Source organism: Mus caroli, chromosome 14, assembly GCF_900094665.2.
Source record: "Mus caroli chromosome 14, CAROLI_EIJ_v1.1, whole genome shotgun sequence".
In the NCBI taxonomy this organism is placed as follows: Eukaryota; Metazoa; Chordata; class Mammalia; order Rodentia; family Muridae; genus Mus; species Mus caroli.
In genome coordinates, this window is record NC_034583.1 from 69,847,226 (window position 1) to 69,865,674 (window position 18,449).

The 18,449-nt window shown below is 41.3% G+C and overlaps 1 protein-coding gene across 1 annotated transcript in view; it reads left to right on the top strand.

Moving 5' to 3' along the window:
* The window catches only part of Vwa8 (von Willebrand factor A domain containing 8), a 321,037-nt gene that overhangs the window by 148,056 nt on the left and 154,532 nt on the right, over positions 1-18,449 (top strand). Inside the window, exons 18-20 of the mRNA XM_021181216.2 lie at positions 6,356-6,462; positions 8,311-8,417; positions 13,731-13,802. Coding sequence (XP_021036875.1) covers positions 6,356-6,462; positions 8,311-8,417; positions 13,731-13,802 — 286 coding nt within the window. The remainder of the gene's footprint in view (positions 1-6,355; positions 6,463-8,310; positions 8,418-13,730; positions 13,803-18,449) is intronic.

Sequence of the window (18,449 nt, forward strand, 5' to 3'; positions counted from 1 at the left end):
TTCTGAGTTCGAGGCCAGCCTGGTCTACAAAGTGAGTGCCAGGACAGCCAGGGCTACACAGAGAAACCCTGTCTCGAAAAAAACCAAAAAAAAAAAAAAAAGAAAGGAAAGAAAACTAGACATAGTATTACCTGAGGACCCTGCTATACCACTCCTGGGCATATATCCAGAAGATGCTCTAACATGTAATAAGGACACATGCTCCACTATGTTCATAGCAGAACATATTTATAATAGCCAGAAGCTGGAAACAACCCAGATGTCCCTCAACAGAGGAATGGATACAAAAAATGTGGTACTACTCATTTATTAAAAACGATGACTTCATGAAATTTGCAGGCAAATGGATGGAACTTGAAAATATCCTGAGTGAGATAACCTACTCACTGATGGTATGCACTCACTGATACGTGGATATTAGCCCAAAAGCTCAGAATACCCAAAATACAATTCACAGACCACATGAAGTTCAAGAATAAGGAAGACCAAAGTATGGGTACTTCAGTCCTTCTTAGAAGAGAAGAGAGAACAAAATACTCATGGGAGGAAATATGGAGACAAAGTGTGTAGCAGAGACTGAAGGAAAGGCCATCCAGAAACTGCCCATCCAGAACCTGGGGATTCATCCCATATACTGTCACCAAATGCAGACACTGTTGTGGCTGCCAAGAAGTGCATGCTGACAGGAGTCTGATAGAGCTGTCTCCTGAGAGGCCCTGCCAGAGCCTGACAAATACAGAGGTGGATTCTCTCAGCCAACCATTGGACTGAGCACCGGTTCCCCAGTGGAGGAGTTAGAAGGGTTTGCAACCCCATAGGAAGAACAATATCAACCAACCAGACTGTACCCGCCCCCCAACCCCAGAGTTCTCAGGGACTAAATCACCAACCAAAGAGGACACATGGAGGGACCCATGGCTCCAGACTCATATGTAGGATGGCCTTGTCAGGCATCAAAGGAGAAGAGGTGCTTGGTCCTATGAAGGCTTGATGCCCCAGTGTAGGGGAATGGGAGGGCAGGGAGGTGGGAGTGGGTGGGTCGGGGAGCACCCTCATAGAAGCAGAGGGGGGAATGGGATAGGAAGTTTCTGGGGAGGGAGTCAGGAGAGGGACTAACATTTGAAATATAAATAAAGAAAATATCCAATAAAAAACCGGGGGAGGGGGGAGGGACAAACAATACAGTTTCCCAACTATAGCCAAACTCCTCTTAACCCTGGAATATTCTTAGTACATCATGGATAAAAACAAAGTTCTTCAACTTGATAAAGACTGCTGAATTGAAATTTACAGCAAACATTTCTCATGGTAAAATACTTGGTATATTTCCTTCAGCATTAGGAGGAAATGAGTATGGTATCTTCACCCTTATCCCCTGTGTCTGCCCAAGATGACATGATCAGTCACAGTAAAAGTATTCAAGGGACAGTCATGTAAATTACTAGAACAAATAGAGTCTAAGGAAGTTCCTATGTTCACAGATCGATGGCATTCTTGTACTCTTGCTGACAAGAGTCAGTCAAATAAATGACATGCTATCCTTCTGTGGAGAAAAGAATCAATCTATTGATGGTTGTCAGAGGGAAGCTCTCCTTATGGCTGCATAGAAGAGATTCATTGTTATAAAAGTGCCCTCCCAGCAGTCTACATGTGCATAGTCAGAATCCCACAGTTAATAGTGAATTTGACAAGTGAGTCTCTGGTTGGCATGGAAATAGAAATCTCCAAAAATAGCCTAGGAAAATCTGAGTTTATGTGATCAGATAGTGTCTGTTGTGTAGCTGCATTCTTCATACCATGTTACTGCAAAGAAACTGAAACTATAAAAGCTACCGATTTGTAAAGCTTAGTGAGTGTGAGCACATCATTATTAATGTAGAAATGGACAGACATGCCAACAGAGTGTTAAGACTAACACTATTCACATTGTCTTATAAAAAAGGAAAATCTGGTCATGTACCCAAAGGAGTGTAATCTACTGTGGAAACTGAAGCCAACACCTAGGAGCATGATTGACAAAGCTGATGGTCAAGGGTGGACAAGCACCCAGAAAATGACTAATTAGAAAGGAAAAGAACTGTGCCTGCATAGGCAAAGGATTGACTAGGCATATACGTGGAGAATGAGTGATTCCAATGCAGTTAACACTTGGCAGGATCTGACCTTATTACTGATCAGGCCAGCGAGCATGCAAACAGTCCCAATGGTAATTCCACACTTAAGGTTTTGGTAATAGCCTCTGAAGTTTTCTGGAATGTTAACATATTTTAGAATTTTTAAATGTTTACTTTTTACTCCCTTAAATAGATAATTGCATGTGATAACTAGTATTTCCAGTGTTCTCAGAGGACCACAGTAAAAGTCTGTTTTCTTTTTGGTTTTTCGAGACAGGGTCTCTCTGTGCAGTCCTGGCTGTCCTGGAACTCACTTTGTAGACCAGGCTGGCCTTGAACTCAGAAATCCGCCTGCCTCTGCCTCCCAAGTGCTAGCATTAAAGGTGTGTGCCACCACGCCCCTCAAAAGTCTGTTTTCTTATCACCCTGGAACCCTTTGAAAATGGGTCCACCACCTGTCTTGTCCACCCATCATCTGTTGCCCTTAGCAAGCCTACAGTGGGGCTTCATCATGCCAGCCACAAAGGAACACAGAGGCAGGAAGGAACCAAAAATTATTGGTGCATGCCTTTAATTCTGCACTCGGGAGGCAGAGGCAGGTGGATTTCTGAGTTCGAGGCCACCCTGGTCAACAGAGTGAGTTCCAGGACAGCCAGGGCTACACAAAGAAACCCTGTCTCGAAAACAAAACAAAACAAAACAAAAGATTATTGGTGCATGAAGTGGGTTTTCCTTTCTTAATAACCTCTTTTCATATTGAAGCAATGAAAGGGACTGAATTTTATTGAGCCTTTAAGACAAAAATGAAAAGTTTCATAAAATACCTGTGAAGTACTTATTAAGCAGATAAAAATCCAGAGAAGCCAGCCTCGTGCTGGGCTATCTTTTGTTCATGCTCCTCATCTGAATTACTGTGTAGTCCTTCACTCTTTACTCTGCATATGACTCCAGAGTTGTAACGTACAACTACATTATTTGGTGTCTAGATACTCAAAACCCAGGGCTAGAGCAAACATTTAGAGTCTCGGGACATACACAGTTTGAGTTCTAAAACTGTCTCTTTTATAGAAGGATGAAAGGCCACCATATATAGATTTCTAGTCCACTCTGTTATTTTCCATTACATTGACTTATGCACTTCTGAATAATTTTGGAAGAAATGATCCTTTAGTGGTAAAATATTGGATAGAGCTGTAAGAATCCAATCAGAAATAAATATTAACTATCTTGGAAAGTGAAGTAATGAAAAAAATTATTCCAGGCACCAAAAACTGAGTTACACACATTGTTTTTTAAAAAAAAAATTCCAGCTGGGTGTGGTGGCACACGCCTTTAATCCCAGTGCTCGGGTGGCAGAGGCAGGAGGATTTCTGAGTTCAAGGCCAGCCTGGTCTACAAAGTGAGTTCCAGGACAGCCAGGGCTATACAGAGAAACCCTGCCTCGAAAAACCAAAAAAAAAAAATTCCAAATGATATAAAATGAATAGTATGTGTATAACGTTTCTACTTTGTAAGTGGTTGTATAATTAATTTAAAGTAAGCCTGATAACTAATTACACCCAGTGTTTATCAACGTGACATTTTTACTGTCTCCAGGAATAGAGACTGACTGCCGAGAGACCGCTTTGTCTTAAAAACTGATGCTTTTTTTTTTTTTAAGGCTGTGTTTAAAAACTTCTTTGGGCTTCTCTTAGTTAGGTTCATTAACTGTAAGTCTACTAGATCTTAATAATTGTATTTAAAGGCCTTTGGAAAAACACTGAATTCCATTTGTAGAACTGCCTAAACTTAATACCTTGGAGCTTTGAAACCATACTAATAAATTGCACTTATAACAAATAATCACAGATTACAAACTACATTTACCAGGTAGACTAGACTATATGAAGTCTTATAATACCACTTGAAAATTATCAGTTCCAATCACCAGTATAAACTAATTTCTTATACATTATAAATAAGACTCTTTGATATCCATCGTGCTGCTAAAGCATGTTATATCACTCTTTCAACAAGGCGTCCCTGTGAAGCTGGCTAGCCCTTATTGCTATCTTTGTGCCTCAGACCACCCATTGCCAGCACTACTGCAGTATAGGTCCTCATCTGTTCCTTTAGACCTAGTATTAATATCTCTCTTCTCAAGTCTTCTATCCTCTAGTCTTTGGACAAGACCAGAAGTGTTCCCATATAGGGCCAGCCTGAGATGTGTTAGTAGACACTGTGGAGATCAGGGGTGCCAAGAACAGCAGACAAGTCAAAGCTTGTGAGTGCTAGGTATCAGTCCAGGTGATCTAACAGGGAATGGTAAAAAGGCCCAGGAAGGGCCCAATATTCCTAGGCTCGGGGGCAACTATGAGAAGAATGTTGTGCATGATGCCAGGTCAAAAGCTCAAGAAACAGGATGGAAACCCCATAATGGGCTCAGTAGATAAGGTGGGGGCTTGGTTTTGAACAGCAAAGCCGTGATCTAAGACATGTGATGACTTGTCAACTGGTAAGATAGAAACCTAGAGGTATGTAAACGTCCCCATGATCTTATAGGACCCAAGGGAGGCAGTAGGTAAGACACAGTGTCAGGTCTGTGGCTCAGAGTCTTATGGGGACAGGGACTCATAATCCCCCTAGTCCCCCAGTATTTTACACTCTCATTCACATGCCTCTGGTTTATGTCAACCTTTGTACTATTAGGGGTTTGTTCTCAAGTCTGAGGGAGCATGTGCAAGGTTTAGTACTATGTAAATCTAAATTTGGATGGTGTTTTCTGCACTTGTTTATTTGGGACACTGCATTACCTGATGGTTGCTTTATACTAGCACAGAATAGGCAATCACTGACTGAAGATCCTTCCTGTGAGTTAACCGGGATCATAAATTCTAAACATAACTTTGTGCAGAAGGAAAACTGCAGCAGACTAACCCCCTTTTTTGGGTCTCCTATCTGTGCAGAACGGGTCTCTGATGGCAAGTGGGTGAAGGAGTCAGCGAATGACAAACAAAGACAACACAAGAAAGTGTGTTGTATCTGAGTGTAATTTTTCAAATCAAGCATCAAACTTTTTATACAGAAGAATAACAAGAAACCAGGCGAGACACATCCACCAAGTTACAGTAACACAAAGCAAAAGAAATGTATACATCAAAAGATGGTGGGGACCAGGCCACTTTAACCACTAAGAAGGGAGCTAGGTTTAATGCTAGTCTATTGTTAAGCCCACCACCAGGGGTTCTTAGTAAATGCCTGATTTATGCTGTTTCTTTGAACCTAGTGAAGAAACCTGTCTCTGGGGGATTCCCTAACTGTTTCATGGTAAATCCACCTATTCCTTAGGCCATTCTGTATTCCCTTGTTTGGGTGAGACTGGCTACTGTCCTAAGTAATCTCTCTGCAGACTAGCCCTGAGCTATTCTAGCTCCGTTCTTTGTAATGCCTAATTAGTTTCACCTTCTCTGCTAGAAGTAAATTTGAATGTTACTGAATAGGTATCCTTCTCACTGAATTCCTACTGAATTCCAGACTTCAAGGATTTTCTAGGACGTTGGATCACTGGTGGAGGCTTACCTATGTCAGAATTCAATCTTTAAAGGCACTTATAATAAAACAATACCGAAAGAGAACATACACCATACTAATGTGGGAATAGGGCATGAATATACGGGTTATAGAATTCCAAGGTTCCAGGAGGCTGAGTTTCCATGCCTTGTGAGTGCTTCCAGGCCTCTTGGCCTGTCCAGCAGACTTCACTGGAGTGGGTGTAGCAGAAAACTGTTCCAAGCCACAGTGCCTACAGTGTCTTTGTAGTTGAAGAGTGTCTTGTCGCACACAGATTGTTACTTTGACAATAAAATAGGTAGAAAGAGATTTCATAATGGAAGGAAACACAAAAATGAATGATCTTTCTGTAATTTATGTTTAAAAAGTAAGGAAAGCCACGTTAACCTACTTCTGCTGATTTAAGTTTGTGATTGCCACCTTAGAGCAGGCTGGAATATTGCTGTTTTATTTACTTAGGAAAAATTTGATATGCCACAGTATACAATTACACAATAAACAGGAAGTACACAAAATACCAATAAGTGAATATTGGTATTACATATAAGCTTAGTTATTAAAGATTACAGTAACATATGCTTTACACACAGTTTCTCCTTAATGGGTTGCAATTAGTGAAGGAATGTGTGTTAAAAGACACTTGAGAACTGAAGGAAGCACTGCATTCCTCACGGTCCTCCATCCCTTACTAGGTTCTTACCAAGCCTTGCTCAGTCTGCACTGGAGAAGAATCTGGCAGATGCTGCAATAGAAACAAACACTGAAGACAGCCTGGAACCAGAGCTGGAAAATTACAAGTGTAAGTACTTGACTTGGCTAGGTGAAAGCTACATAACAAATCAAACACTTGGTACCAGAGCTTTCAATAAAGCTCTTGTTAAATCCATTTCGTTTTGTGTATTGTACTTAACAAGTGAATCTATATTCCTTTCTTTAAGAAACAATCTGTGGTCAGGCATAGTTGTGCATGCTATGAGTTCAAGGCCAGCCTGGTATATAAAGTGAGTTCAAGACAGCCAGGGTTGTTATACAAGAGAAACCCTGTCTCCAAAAACAAAAGCCAAAGTCAAAGTCAAACAAATAATAAAAACCAGTCTGAAGCCATTTTTTTTATATCACTTCTTTCAATGAATATTAGACAAACCCCTGCCCCCACTTTGCATGCGTGCCAGGAGTCAGTTTGACACTAACATACTAAAGGTTTTAGAAGTTTCTGTTGTAAATTAACTTGTCTAATTTTGACAAATATATGTCTTTGCAAATGTGTTTTACCATACAGACGAGAATTCTGTTTTCATCATACATTTGCATTTTGAGGGCTGCCAAGTTTCCTTTTGGAGCATGTCATGGAGCATTTTCTAGGGTGACATAGACTAATGTAATGAGAGTCCCCTCTGGTCCCTCATTCACCCACAGAGCCACCTCTCTTCTGCCTACCCAGGAGGAGAAGCTTGAACTGGGAAAGACTGAACACTCTAAAAGTTTTCTGTCCTTCAGTTAGAATACAGGGAAATTTTCCACTCTTAGTAGAAGTCCTTGTCCTTCAAAGCATGAGTGTGTGACTGTTCTCCAAGGGGACTGTAATGGCTGCTTTTGTGATTAGTGTTTTAGTAACTGTGACTATATTGAGCTAAGAATTTAGTATTAAGGACATTGAATGAATTTTTAAAGATAAAACTATAAATTTGATATTGATGGATCTGAACAGATGTGCAGAGGCCGCTCACAGAGACATAATAGCCCTGGACGTTTGATTAGAGCTGATAACATATCTGAGGAAGATTATGTTGTCAGGATGGTAGATTGCTCAGTTCAGGAAAGGTCAGGCCTGGCAGCATCCATCTAAGCTTCCTGTAGGGGATGAGGGATCTAAATGAGGAGACTGTTCACTTGACTGGCTTCATTCATCTTAAAAGCTACTGCCTTATGGAGAATGTATTTAATTCCCTCTCCTTGTCTAGAGCCCAGGCCTGCTGAACAACCCTCTCACCAGGGCTTGCTCTCCATGCAGGTCTCTCTCCGAGTAATGTGGTGATGGCAATCTGTGTAGCATGGTCATATAAAAGATGAGCCTTTATATGCAATGCCATAGTCTCTAATTCTTATCAGAATATATGTTTAATGTTCTCCTGAAATTATTTTTGTTCTCATTTGTGATGGCAAAACCAGTCTTTGCGCCTACAAGGCTAATAGCCTTGGCAGACTTACACAGACAGTATGAGACTTCTTGAAAAACAGCTAGGCTGTTTCCTCCCAGTGTGTCCTCTTTGTAGTTGAAATGTTATCAGTAAGCATTGGTTGTACGAACAAAATGATCCTGAAAACCTCTATCTACTGAATGTTCTGTAAGCTGAACTCTAATGGGTGTTGTTGGAGCTTACATTTCGTGTGTTATCTCAGCAGATAGGTGTATATGTGGGTTCATGGCCACATTCTTGCTCTTTTCCTTTGTGGACCTATATTGGGTCTACAATATAGACTGGAGAACAATAGTGGTTTTGGTTTACTTTTTCTTTGCTTAATTTAAATCCTGAAGACCTGGAGGTTACAGAGGCCACCTTATGTTGTGTGTTGGACAGACTAGGCTTCTCTGGATATTAGCAAGATGTTGCTGAGTCTAATGCTATGTCCTGTACAAAATGTTCAGGTGAAGTAGTCGCCGGGTCTCTGAAGATTGGCACCGTCAGTGTGCCAGTGCACAATGCCCATGAGAAGATGAAAGTGCCTGACGTTCTTTTCTACGACAATGTTCAGGTGAGACCATTGCTTTGTGGTCTTGAGCTAATCATGTCATAGGTGTCAATTCTGATCCAAATGATACTGATGTGTAATTGCAGTCATGATTTCCTAAGTTGAGTTCAGGTAAGGTAAAATGAAGTGCTGAAATATTTTTATTACAGTGATATAAGACTTAAAGTTCCTTCTAATGGTCAAAATTAGAGGAGTTACTGCTATGGGTTTAAATATGTGTGTGTTATGTGCACACATGTGTATGACTGTGCTCGCGGCTAGTAAAGCATTTTATTGAATAAAAACCAACAGACCTATTGGTTATGGCTTTGGTGTCTAGTTAAGTCCTTTCTGTAGCTCACAGGAGACAAGCATCTTATACATCCTGTCTTTCGCTTTCTTCCTTGCTGCATATTCCAAGCTTCCCCTTTGCTTTCCTTTTTTTCTTTGGAGAGTGGACTGTGGCATAGATTTTGCTTTTAAACCTTACCAGTAACTGTGGACTGTTTCGGAAGTCACAGAAATAAGTTTGAACTTAGAAAGCTTTATTATTATAAGATTAATTTCTGTAAGACTTGGTTCTACTAAATATTTCTGATGCTATTTTCATATATTTCTTTTATTATAAAAGCATGCTTATTTTTGTAATTCTTATTTGCTAATCTGCATGCAGATAATGACATTTACAAATTATGTTAGCACTTGCCTTTTTATCTTTTTAAGGAATGAGTATCATAATTTATGCCTCTAAGAGAGATAAGTAGTATAAAGATATCTAGGCAAGTTTTTTTCTTAATAAAATAGTTCTGTTTAAACATTTATTTATCAAAACTATACTTTTTATTTCATTCTAGAATCAGTTAACTGATTTCTCCTTTAATACTGCATCATTGTATATTGTATATCACAGGAGTAGAAAATGAAGCTATATAGCTAGAAGGAAAACACTCCTATCTACAATATAAAAAACAAAACCCTGATTAAAAGAAACAATAATATTTCTAAGCACTCTTTTCAAATTTCACATTGTATCCACATAGCAGAAATGAGAAAAAGAGAAGAATGTGAAATTTTTACCAGTAACTAAGGAAAAACTCCAAAATAGTTAAGGTTGCAAAGGCTTCATGACCTAGAAGGACGCAGAAGAGCAGTTCAGTGGGAAGGAAGACCAGTGTGTCTTTGTCCTTGAGCAGTGTCTGTTGCCATGGTATTGGTGACACAGACATTGAGGACTGCAGGTCCTCAGTGAACTTTCCACTGGCGCCTCGAGGGGCTTTGTGTAATCCTCCATGCTCCTCCTCCCCCAGAGCATAATGAATCACCATTAGTGAGGAGTTTAGTTGCTTCAGGACTGGCTTACTGCATTTGCTTCTGTAGTTGGCATTACCCCTTCACTTCTGCTGCATCATTTCGTCTTAGAAGCAGGAATCCCCAGTGTCACTGACAGAGGGTATATTCAGTCCATTTTTTCTGTGATGTCCTATTGTCTTCTTACCACAGAGCACTGAATGATCTTTAAAATGTTTTTCCCCTGGTCTTTCCTTCATCTGCTGTCTCCATTGAATAGCAAAGTTTCTAACACATGGTAAATAAGTATTGAGGGAATTAAAAGGGATTAATAAGATTTGAACATCTATTCTAAGGAGTATTGTTTCATTAAGTCCTTTATTATGGAATATGACCTTTGGAGCAGTAACTAAGAGAACTTGTAGAGTAACAAGATTAATAGCTTTTTAATAAACCCAAGGAGCTTTAGACCTGAAAAATTAAACACGAGTCAGACTTGGCCTTAGGGTACCCTTGGCATCAGGGTACAAAGATTAAAATGTTCGCACACAAGCAGATCCACCTCCAAGACTCAAATTGCTTTTTATGTAGTGGAAAATACAGGCCAGTAAGTACATATGGTTACTACAGAGTGTGATGGAGATACATGCAGGTTACTACGGTGATTGACGGTCACTGACGGAAAAGATCTCAGAAAACTGGTTTACAGAGCAAAGTTGGAAACTTATTCAGGCTGAGATGGGTATTTGCAAAGCCTTGGTCATGTATGAGAGACAATGTCTTAGAAAGACACATACCCTTGAACTCAGTCCACAGAGCTTTGGTTTCCAGTGGTGTTGAGTAATGAGGCTGGTGCGTGAGGAAGGACCGCATTGTCCAGGCTTCACTAAGGAAGGAATTAAGATCCTTGTCAAGGAAACCCAGAGTTTAAGCACATTTGTACTTTCAATAACTTTCCCTTCACCTTCCCGAGTTGTCCAAGAGTCAGAAATCAGACAGACAGTCGAGCAGTGCTTACAGAAACAGTCCAGGTCACAGTTAAGGAGGACCCAAATGATCCGAGGCAGTGGGAATGGAGACAGGGCAGTGGACGCCGTACAGGACTCCTTAGGTGGTACCCTCGAGGACTTTGTTTCCGGCTCTCTCAGCAAGCACATCATCTGGTGGATAGAGAGTGACCAGAAACTCATTCCTGATAGTGCCCATACTGGAAGGAGGAGATGGGGTGTGTGTGTGGCAGAGGTAAAAGCAGAGGTTGGCCCCGCACAGGAACAGGAGAAAGTGCTATTCCCAAAGCACTAAGAGTCATGTCAGGAACTTTGAAAAATGAGTGGCAAGCCTCTGAACAAAGAAGCAGCCACAGCTGTAGTGTGGAGAGCATATTTGTCCTGAGAGAAATGGGAGTTTCAGAAGCTAAACTGGCCAGTGAAATCTAGGCTAGAGATTATAAATGCCCTGAATCCCAGCTGTGGCAATAGAAAAGGAGAGTATTCTGTGTGTGTCGTAGTTTTAACTAAGACTTGGCTTAAGGCTTGGTTTTAATGAGATCCCATTAAAAGAGGAGCAAGATGAGCAGAGTGGCCATGGTGATGTCAGTGCCATCAAGAGAAAGAAAAGGATCCTGTTAGTGAGCTGGGGATACGAGAAGAAGACAAGGGCTGAAGATGAAGACGCAAACAAGGGGTCGAGGTTAGGTTGCGTTTCAGAGTCTGGGGAATAGCAGTCATCACTAGAAAGCCTGCAGACCCTGATCTCGTGTCACTATCCCTAGAGCTGAAAACTCTGGTGTTCGGTTTTTGCATGTTGTGAGTTGATGGATATTTGTGGTCACACACATGTCATGCACACGTGGAAGAAAGAGCAACTTGTGGGAGTCAGTTCTCTCCTTCCACCGTGTGGGTCCTGGGGACTGAACTTGGGTCCTTGGTCTTACAGGACAGAGCAATTACCTGCTGAGCTGTCTCACTCGCCCTGAAAATTCTTTTATTTATACAAGAACATAAGGAAATAAAACTTGTCTGCAGTTCGGAAGGTTTGCTTGGAAAGGGTGAGGGAGAAGCCCTGTGCTTTTTGACCACCAGCCTGTAGCTCTGCTCATATCCCTTACCTGGTTCTCAGATGGGGCCCTGTGTCCATGTAGGCACAGTCCACTCTGTCATATCCTGGGTGTCCAAAGCAAAACATCCAGGAAGACAGAGAGCAAAGGACAGAGCTGCAGGAGGATGGGTACAAGAGAGAACCTGCCTGCATGCAAGGGTGACCATGGGGCAGTGACCTTAGCCTCAGCTGCTGCGCGTTGGTTCCAGTCCACCAGGATGGTGTGACAAGGGTGTGTAGTAGAAGGATATGAGCGCGGAGAACAGACAGAGCCCGGGGTCTGCAGTGTCACCTGTGCTGGCCCCTTCAGGATGCCTTTGTCCATTTCTCCAGCTGCTTAGCTCATTAGTTCCAGGAAGTACTAGGGTCTTGAGTTTACCACCAAGTTTTCACTTAGTTAAAAGAAAGCAGCAAGTCCCAGTATAAGTGATGTCCTAGTTCCTCCTTCTAGAGCAGTGCTTCTCAGCCTTCCTAACGCTGCCACCTCATAGAGCTCATGACCTGGTGACCCCCAGCCATAAAACTATTTTCACGGCTACTTTATAACTGTCATTTTGCTACTGCTATGAATCATAATGTAAGTATCTCATATGCGATCCTGTGAAAGGATTAATCCCCAAAGAGATTGCAGCCCGCAGGCTGAGAAACACTGCTCTAGAAGGCAGTGAGTGATACCTGCATGCTATCAGGATACTCTTGATTTATACTAATAACCCAATGCCTTTTATTTTATTTTTTAGTGTTCCAAAAAGACAGTAAACAAATGCAGTCATTTTACTTTAAACCTTGTTAAAACTTTACTTCCCCAGTGTTTCTAATTTTAAAAAACTAAAAGATACCAATATACTCATTATTCTTGAAGGAAGGAAAAAATAGCCTTGTAAGTTGTTATTTCTAATTGAAAAAAGAATGAAAATATTGCAGAATTTGACAGATTTTGAGTGTCAAAAAAAAATAAGTTCAAGAAAAGCAAGCAAGTAAAATTCTGGGAGATACCTGTAGCATGTATGCATAATAAAAGGTTAATTTGCTGTTTTCAGAAATAGCAGTTGAGTACCTTGAGCACTTCGGGGCCATTGTTGATTTGATCCAGAAACCTAGAAGAGGGACTCAAGATTTAGAGTGTGCTGGGATACAGCTCCTCCTTCAGTCCCATGAGCCTTTGTAACCTACTCACAGATGTCCTATTTCTCAGTCTACAAAGAGAACACAGCCTCCTCGGTGGCTGCTGCAACCAGTATTTCACCGTTTTTATTATGTTGTGTCACACATAATTCAAGTGAAAAGAAATGGAAGGGAAAGAGTGCTTTTTAATTCTGACTCTACATAGCTTTGAAGGTAAATGGTTAAGCTCTGTGTGGGGATGAGTTCATCTCTGTTTCCCATACCTTCTCTTGACACACACACACAAACACACACATTTTAAAAAGAGAAAGTTCAAAATGGAGACATTTGTTGCTTTTGGTAGCCTTTGTTTGCTTATTCTATCAATTGTCAATTTAAATTTAGTGTTGCATTAAATTAAAGGCAAGTCTACAGAGTTTAAATACAAATATTTAAGTTGGATTATAGAAATTTCTTGAAATATTGGTCAATAGTTTACTCTTGCTCACATGAGCTATTTGAAGTTGTCAATATTGATGACACAATTGATTACTGGACTTACTTATATCCACCTCATGAAACATGTTTTTAACTATAGTCAGTGTGGTAGTGCTTGCCTTTAATCCCAGTACTAGGTAGGCAGAGGCAGGTGGATCTCTTGAGTTTGAGCCTAACCTGGTCTACATAGAGTATGTAGGATAGCCAGAGCCATAGAGAGAGACCTTGTCTCAAACAATAATAAAAATGTATTTAATTGAAGTCGGTTACCTATTTTATTACAATATATGTTCTGTACTCCTAGATAACATCCATGTAGCTAACTTTATCTGATTGTATCTTTTTTTCCAGCACATGGTAGTAATGGAAGACATGCTTAAAGACTTTGTCCTTGGAGAACACTTACTATTGGTTGGTAACCAGGTGAGCTTTGACTGGGAGCCAAGCACAGGGGAGAGACTGCCAATACAGTAAGATCCTTACTTGGGGAATAAGCATTTGGAAATTCTTCCTCCTCCTAATAAAACGATATATTTACATTTACAGCATACAACCCTTTACCATCAAACAGGGATCTATATGAACTAAGACTGAGAATTATCCCAAGATTCAAGGTGTTCCCCACCTCCTGTCACACTGTCCATTTACCTCATGAACATTTGCAGCTTTCCAGCTCTGCAGCACTCGTTATCTGTGTCTTTTACATTATCTAATGGAGTGGTCAGACTCCTTCAGATAGTCGTTTGATATCGCCATGTCTGATCCCATTGTTTTCAGCCTGGCATCTTGAGAATTCCTCACCTTGAAATCTGTTCTCAAATCTAAGCTTGGGTTTGCTTCCTGAGTGGATCTTTGTCCTGGTGCTGTATTCCAGCCTCTGGTCTTAGTCAGCATCTCTCCTCCATGCCCACCCCAGCCCCTTGTCTTTGTGTGTGTGTGTTCTCTTATCCTCATAGTGGCAATGTGCTGTTGTGGAAATGAAGCAAGCATGGAGACCTATTGCACGCCCAGGTTTTTAGTTGTCTAAGACACTGAGTAAATCACCATCCTAGCTCAGTCTCTGAAGTGATAAAGTATACCACTTTTAGGTTCCTTTCAGTGTCTGGTTAGATTCACAAGTTTACCTGCTCCGTCTCCCAGTGTGAGTGAGCCATTGAGCGCCTGGGTTTTATTGGCCTCCTCTCTGATGCTCTGTGTACAGTGTTTATCGGGTATTTGAAAAAGTACCATGTATTTGAGAAATATCTTAGAGGATTCCACATTTCCTACTTAGTAGACGAAGTATAAATATCAATAATTCATAAACTACTAGAAGTAATTTGAATTTAAAATTTAGACAGATTTTTCAGGAATTCTGAAAACAATGGACTGAGCTCTTCTATAAATGTGCCCCGGCTGGGTCAGTAGGAACCTAGGTAAGTACATGGCTCAGTGCCCATTTGCCTAAGATAGCTCAGAATCTGAGACAGGAGCCCTATGATCAGAGCTGGGTTGTCTTTGTGTTCCAAACAGTCATTAGCTAGCACTTAGCTATGAAGAGTGGCATCTCATGCTTTTATTTATCAATCAGGAGGTGGGAGTTGGACCAACATGGCTGGCTAAATACCCACGTGGAACAGGATAACAGGATAACAGAAACTTGAGCCAACTGAGTTCCATTCAAACTTGTTTTCAAGAGGCGCCATCTGTGTGTAGAATGGGCAAGACTCTAGTTAGCCTTTGTCCACCTGCTCCTGAGGGTGTGAGGAGTACAGACTCAGAGGGCCCTTAGCAAGTGCACCTGCTCCTGAGGGTGTGAGGAGTACAGACTCAGAGGGCCCTTAGCAAGTGCACCTGCTCCTGAGGGTGTGAGGAGTACAGACTCAGAGGGCCCTTAGCAAGTGCACCTGCTCCTGAGGGTGTGAGGAGTACAGACTCAGAGGGCCCTTAGCAAGTGCACCTGCTCCTGAGGGTGTGAGGAGTACAGACTCAGAGGGCCCTTAGCAAGTGCACCTGCTCCTGAGGGTGTGAGGAGTACAGACTCAGAGGGCCCTTAGCAAGTGCGGGATGAGGCTGGCTTGCTCTCTTTCTCTTCTCTTTATTCAGGATGGTGGCCTGTCACAGTTACGGTAACTAGGTCCTTCTTCAGTAGCTTTGAACACTAACACCCAGCTCTGCCGATCAGTAGTTTTCATACCTCCCAATGTTTTTACTCCTGCTCACCTGTGTTCATGTCCGCCATGTCAAGCATCACCATGAGAAAAGGCAGGCAGATGAGAGAGCAGGCCACAGGCTATGGACTCTTAGCTCCCTGTGGTGCTGTAGCTGCTGTTTGACTGAAAAGATCAGAGAAAGTACCAGCTCCATCAGTGTAGCCGTGATCTATCTCCCCCTTCTCTCTTTCTGAAACGTCGCTGACAACTCAGGAAACAAAGAGAATGAAGTGAAGCTTTGGGGCTTAAGTATGACAGAGAAGTCAACAGTGGGTTGGCATAAATGTAAATTACTCAGTACTCTTTATATGATGAAGTGGTTATAGTTAAAAGATGCCCAGCCTTCTGTTTACAAACGAGTACTGGCTGGACTCCATGAGGAAGTTTAAGTTTTATTGTAACTAGAGGTATTTTAGAAGATTGTTGGGATACCAACTGCAAGTTTTAAGCAAGGGAAACTACAGGAAGTAAATGTTGATTTTGAGGTATCTCAATGATTTTTACCTTTATTAAATCAATCCTACCTTGCCCCTTGCATAAAATTCCATCCTGCTTAAGTATCTAACGCACTAGCTAGGATTTCACATATATCCGTTAGAAAGCGGAAAACGGGTCCATCCATGTACAACACTTGCCAAATAAAATGAGAATAACATGGCTTATGTTCTACTTAGACAAAATACATTTTTAAGCTTCTATTTTTGGTGTAGGGTTTTATGTCAGAGCAGCCTTTCTAGTAAATGAGGCAGAATTGCCACCTTTGAACCAAATGGGACAGGTGCCCTGGACTTGCACGCTTGGTCACTTAGGAGCCTCTGCTGCAGATGTAGGAGCTCTGCACAGTGCCCCCTCCCCTGTAACTACAGCATTACAACTTCCCCTGGTAGCCAGGAGTCTTCATTTTTATATTATCATGTTAACATGACATTCCATTCAACAAAAAGAGCACTGTCTGCTTGTTTCTTAGTAGATGATGCTTAGGGAGGTGGGTAAGGGGAGTCCCTAGCTCTAGAAATACAAAAAGCAAACTTCTTGGTACCTCCTTTTTTGTGAACAATCGTCCATATGAAGCACACATATTTATAGAAATTGAGTTACTGGATCAGCCTATAAGTATGTCATTTCATTTAATTACAAAGTCCCTATAAATAAACGTTTTGGGATAAGAACACTTGTGTAAAATACGTTATGTTTTAGCGAGCCCGTTATTTACAAGCTGCAAGCCTAGGCAGGTTGTGAGCTATTCTAACTTACATCCCAGCTGTGTGTCCAAGTTACTTGCAGTTTGAGCCTTGCCAGGCTAATTCTCTTCCTTCAGCTTGTCCTCAGGGTCCATTTCTCCTGGCCAAGTGCTCACGGTCCATCTCCTCTCATGGCGGCCTTTTCTTCTCTGTCTCCTTTCTCCTCCTTTCCCTGGTCTCTCCTGAGACCCCTCATTGGATCCAAGTCCTGCCTTTCTCTCTCTACTGCCCAGTCACAGACTCTAGCCTTTTATTAACCAATTCACTTTAAATTGGTGAGCAAGTTTTACACACAAAAAAGGCGGGTGTGTATGAGAATTCTTTCTTGGGGCAACCAGATCTTGGGGTACAGGATATAGCACTTGTATACACAGCACCAGACCAACCCCCAACATGCTTGAGTTTTGAGAGCAGCTGTGTTTTGCTAGACATTTGATGGGAACATATTTTTCTAATACCATCTAAAATGCTCGGCTCCACTTGCATAAGCATTATTTTAAAGTCTTGCCTGTTTTGTTTTAGAAGTTCAAGCTTAATCAGCTACATAATCAGCTACACAGTGTCATTTGGGCTTGGTATTAGGCAAGGCTTCACAGCAAATCATCAGCGTTTGGCCTGTGCTTAATGAGGTACAATTAATTATTCATAGTCGCTTCTACCTGAACAATCAATAAAATCACTTCTGACTTTTTTCATTTTAAGCCAAATTTTTGTTAAGTCTTACATAGCAAAATAATAGCTACCTGCTATAGTTTGTAGTCTTAGCTTTTTAGTGTGTTTCATGATTTTTATTTTTCCCTAAGATTCACACGACCACGTGCTCCCTCAGCCCTTGGCAATGTTGTTTTTGGTAAATGGCCCTGCTTTGTCATCTTAGCCTGTGAACATCCTCAGGTGCTTTGTTCTCTAGCAAACCTTTCTAATTTGCTGTCACAGAGAAATTCAGTATTGCTGTCCTCTAAACATCTATGCCATCTCCTACTAGGATTCAACATTAAGATAGCTGTGGTGCGTATTTTATTTCATCTGGAGTTGAGTTATATAGTTTTCTTATAAACAAGGGTTAAAATCAGTGATATGTGTGTTCTTTACAGCTACTAACGCCTTTAATCATTTACTTAGTTCTACAATAACAGTAAAATAAGAGTTGTGCTTTCTACATCTTCCCCGTAAACAGACAAGCTTTAAAGGGTTCCGGTATTTGTCCAAGATCACATAGCCACTTAGTGGCAGACTTAGATCTCCCATTTTCTCCAATATCACACACATTCTATTCGGTTGATTTTAATAATAGTAACAACAGCAGCAAAAATACAGTGGCTGACTTTGTTGAATAATTATGGTAGTCCAGGATAGAGACTGCACTTTTTACACAGAATAAAGGACATTCACGGTTTTCTTTTATATAGCAGTAGAGTATGTATTTATCCCACTCAACAGTCAGCAACATCTTGAAAATCTTCTATTTCTCCAAAGCCTCTGAGATTCCCGTGTCCATGTGCGTTTGCACTTAGGTGTAGCTAAAGGCCAGGGTCAGCATCTTCCCAGCCACGCCCCACTGTAGGTTTTAAGATGAGTCTCTTCCTGGCGCTCACTGATCGTGCTTGACTACATTGGCAGGCCAGCAAGTCCCAGAG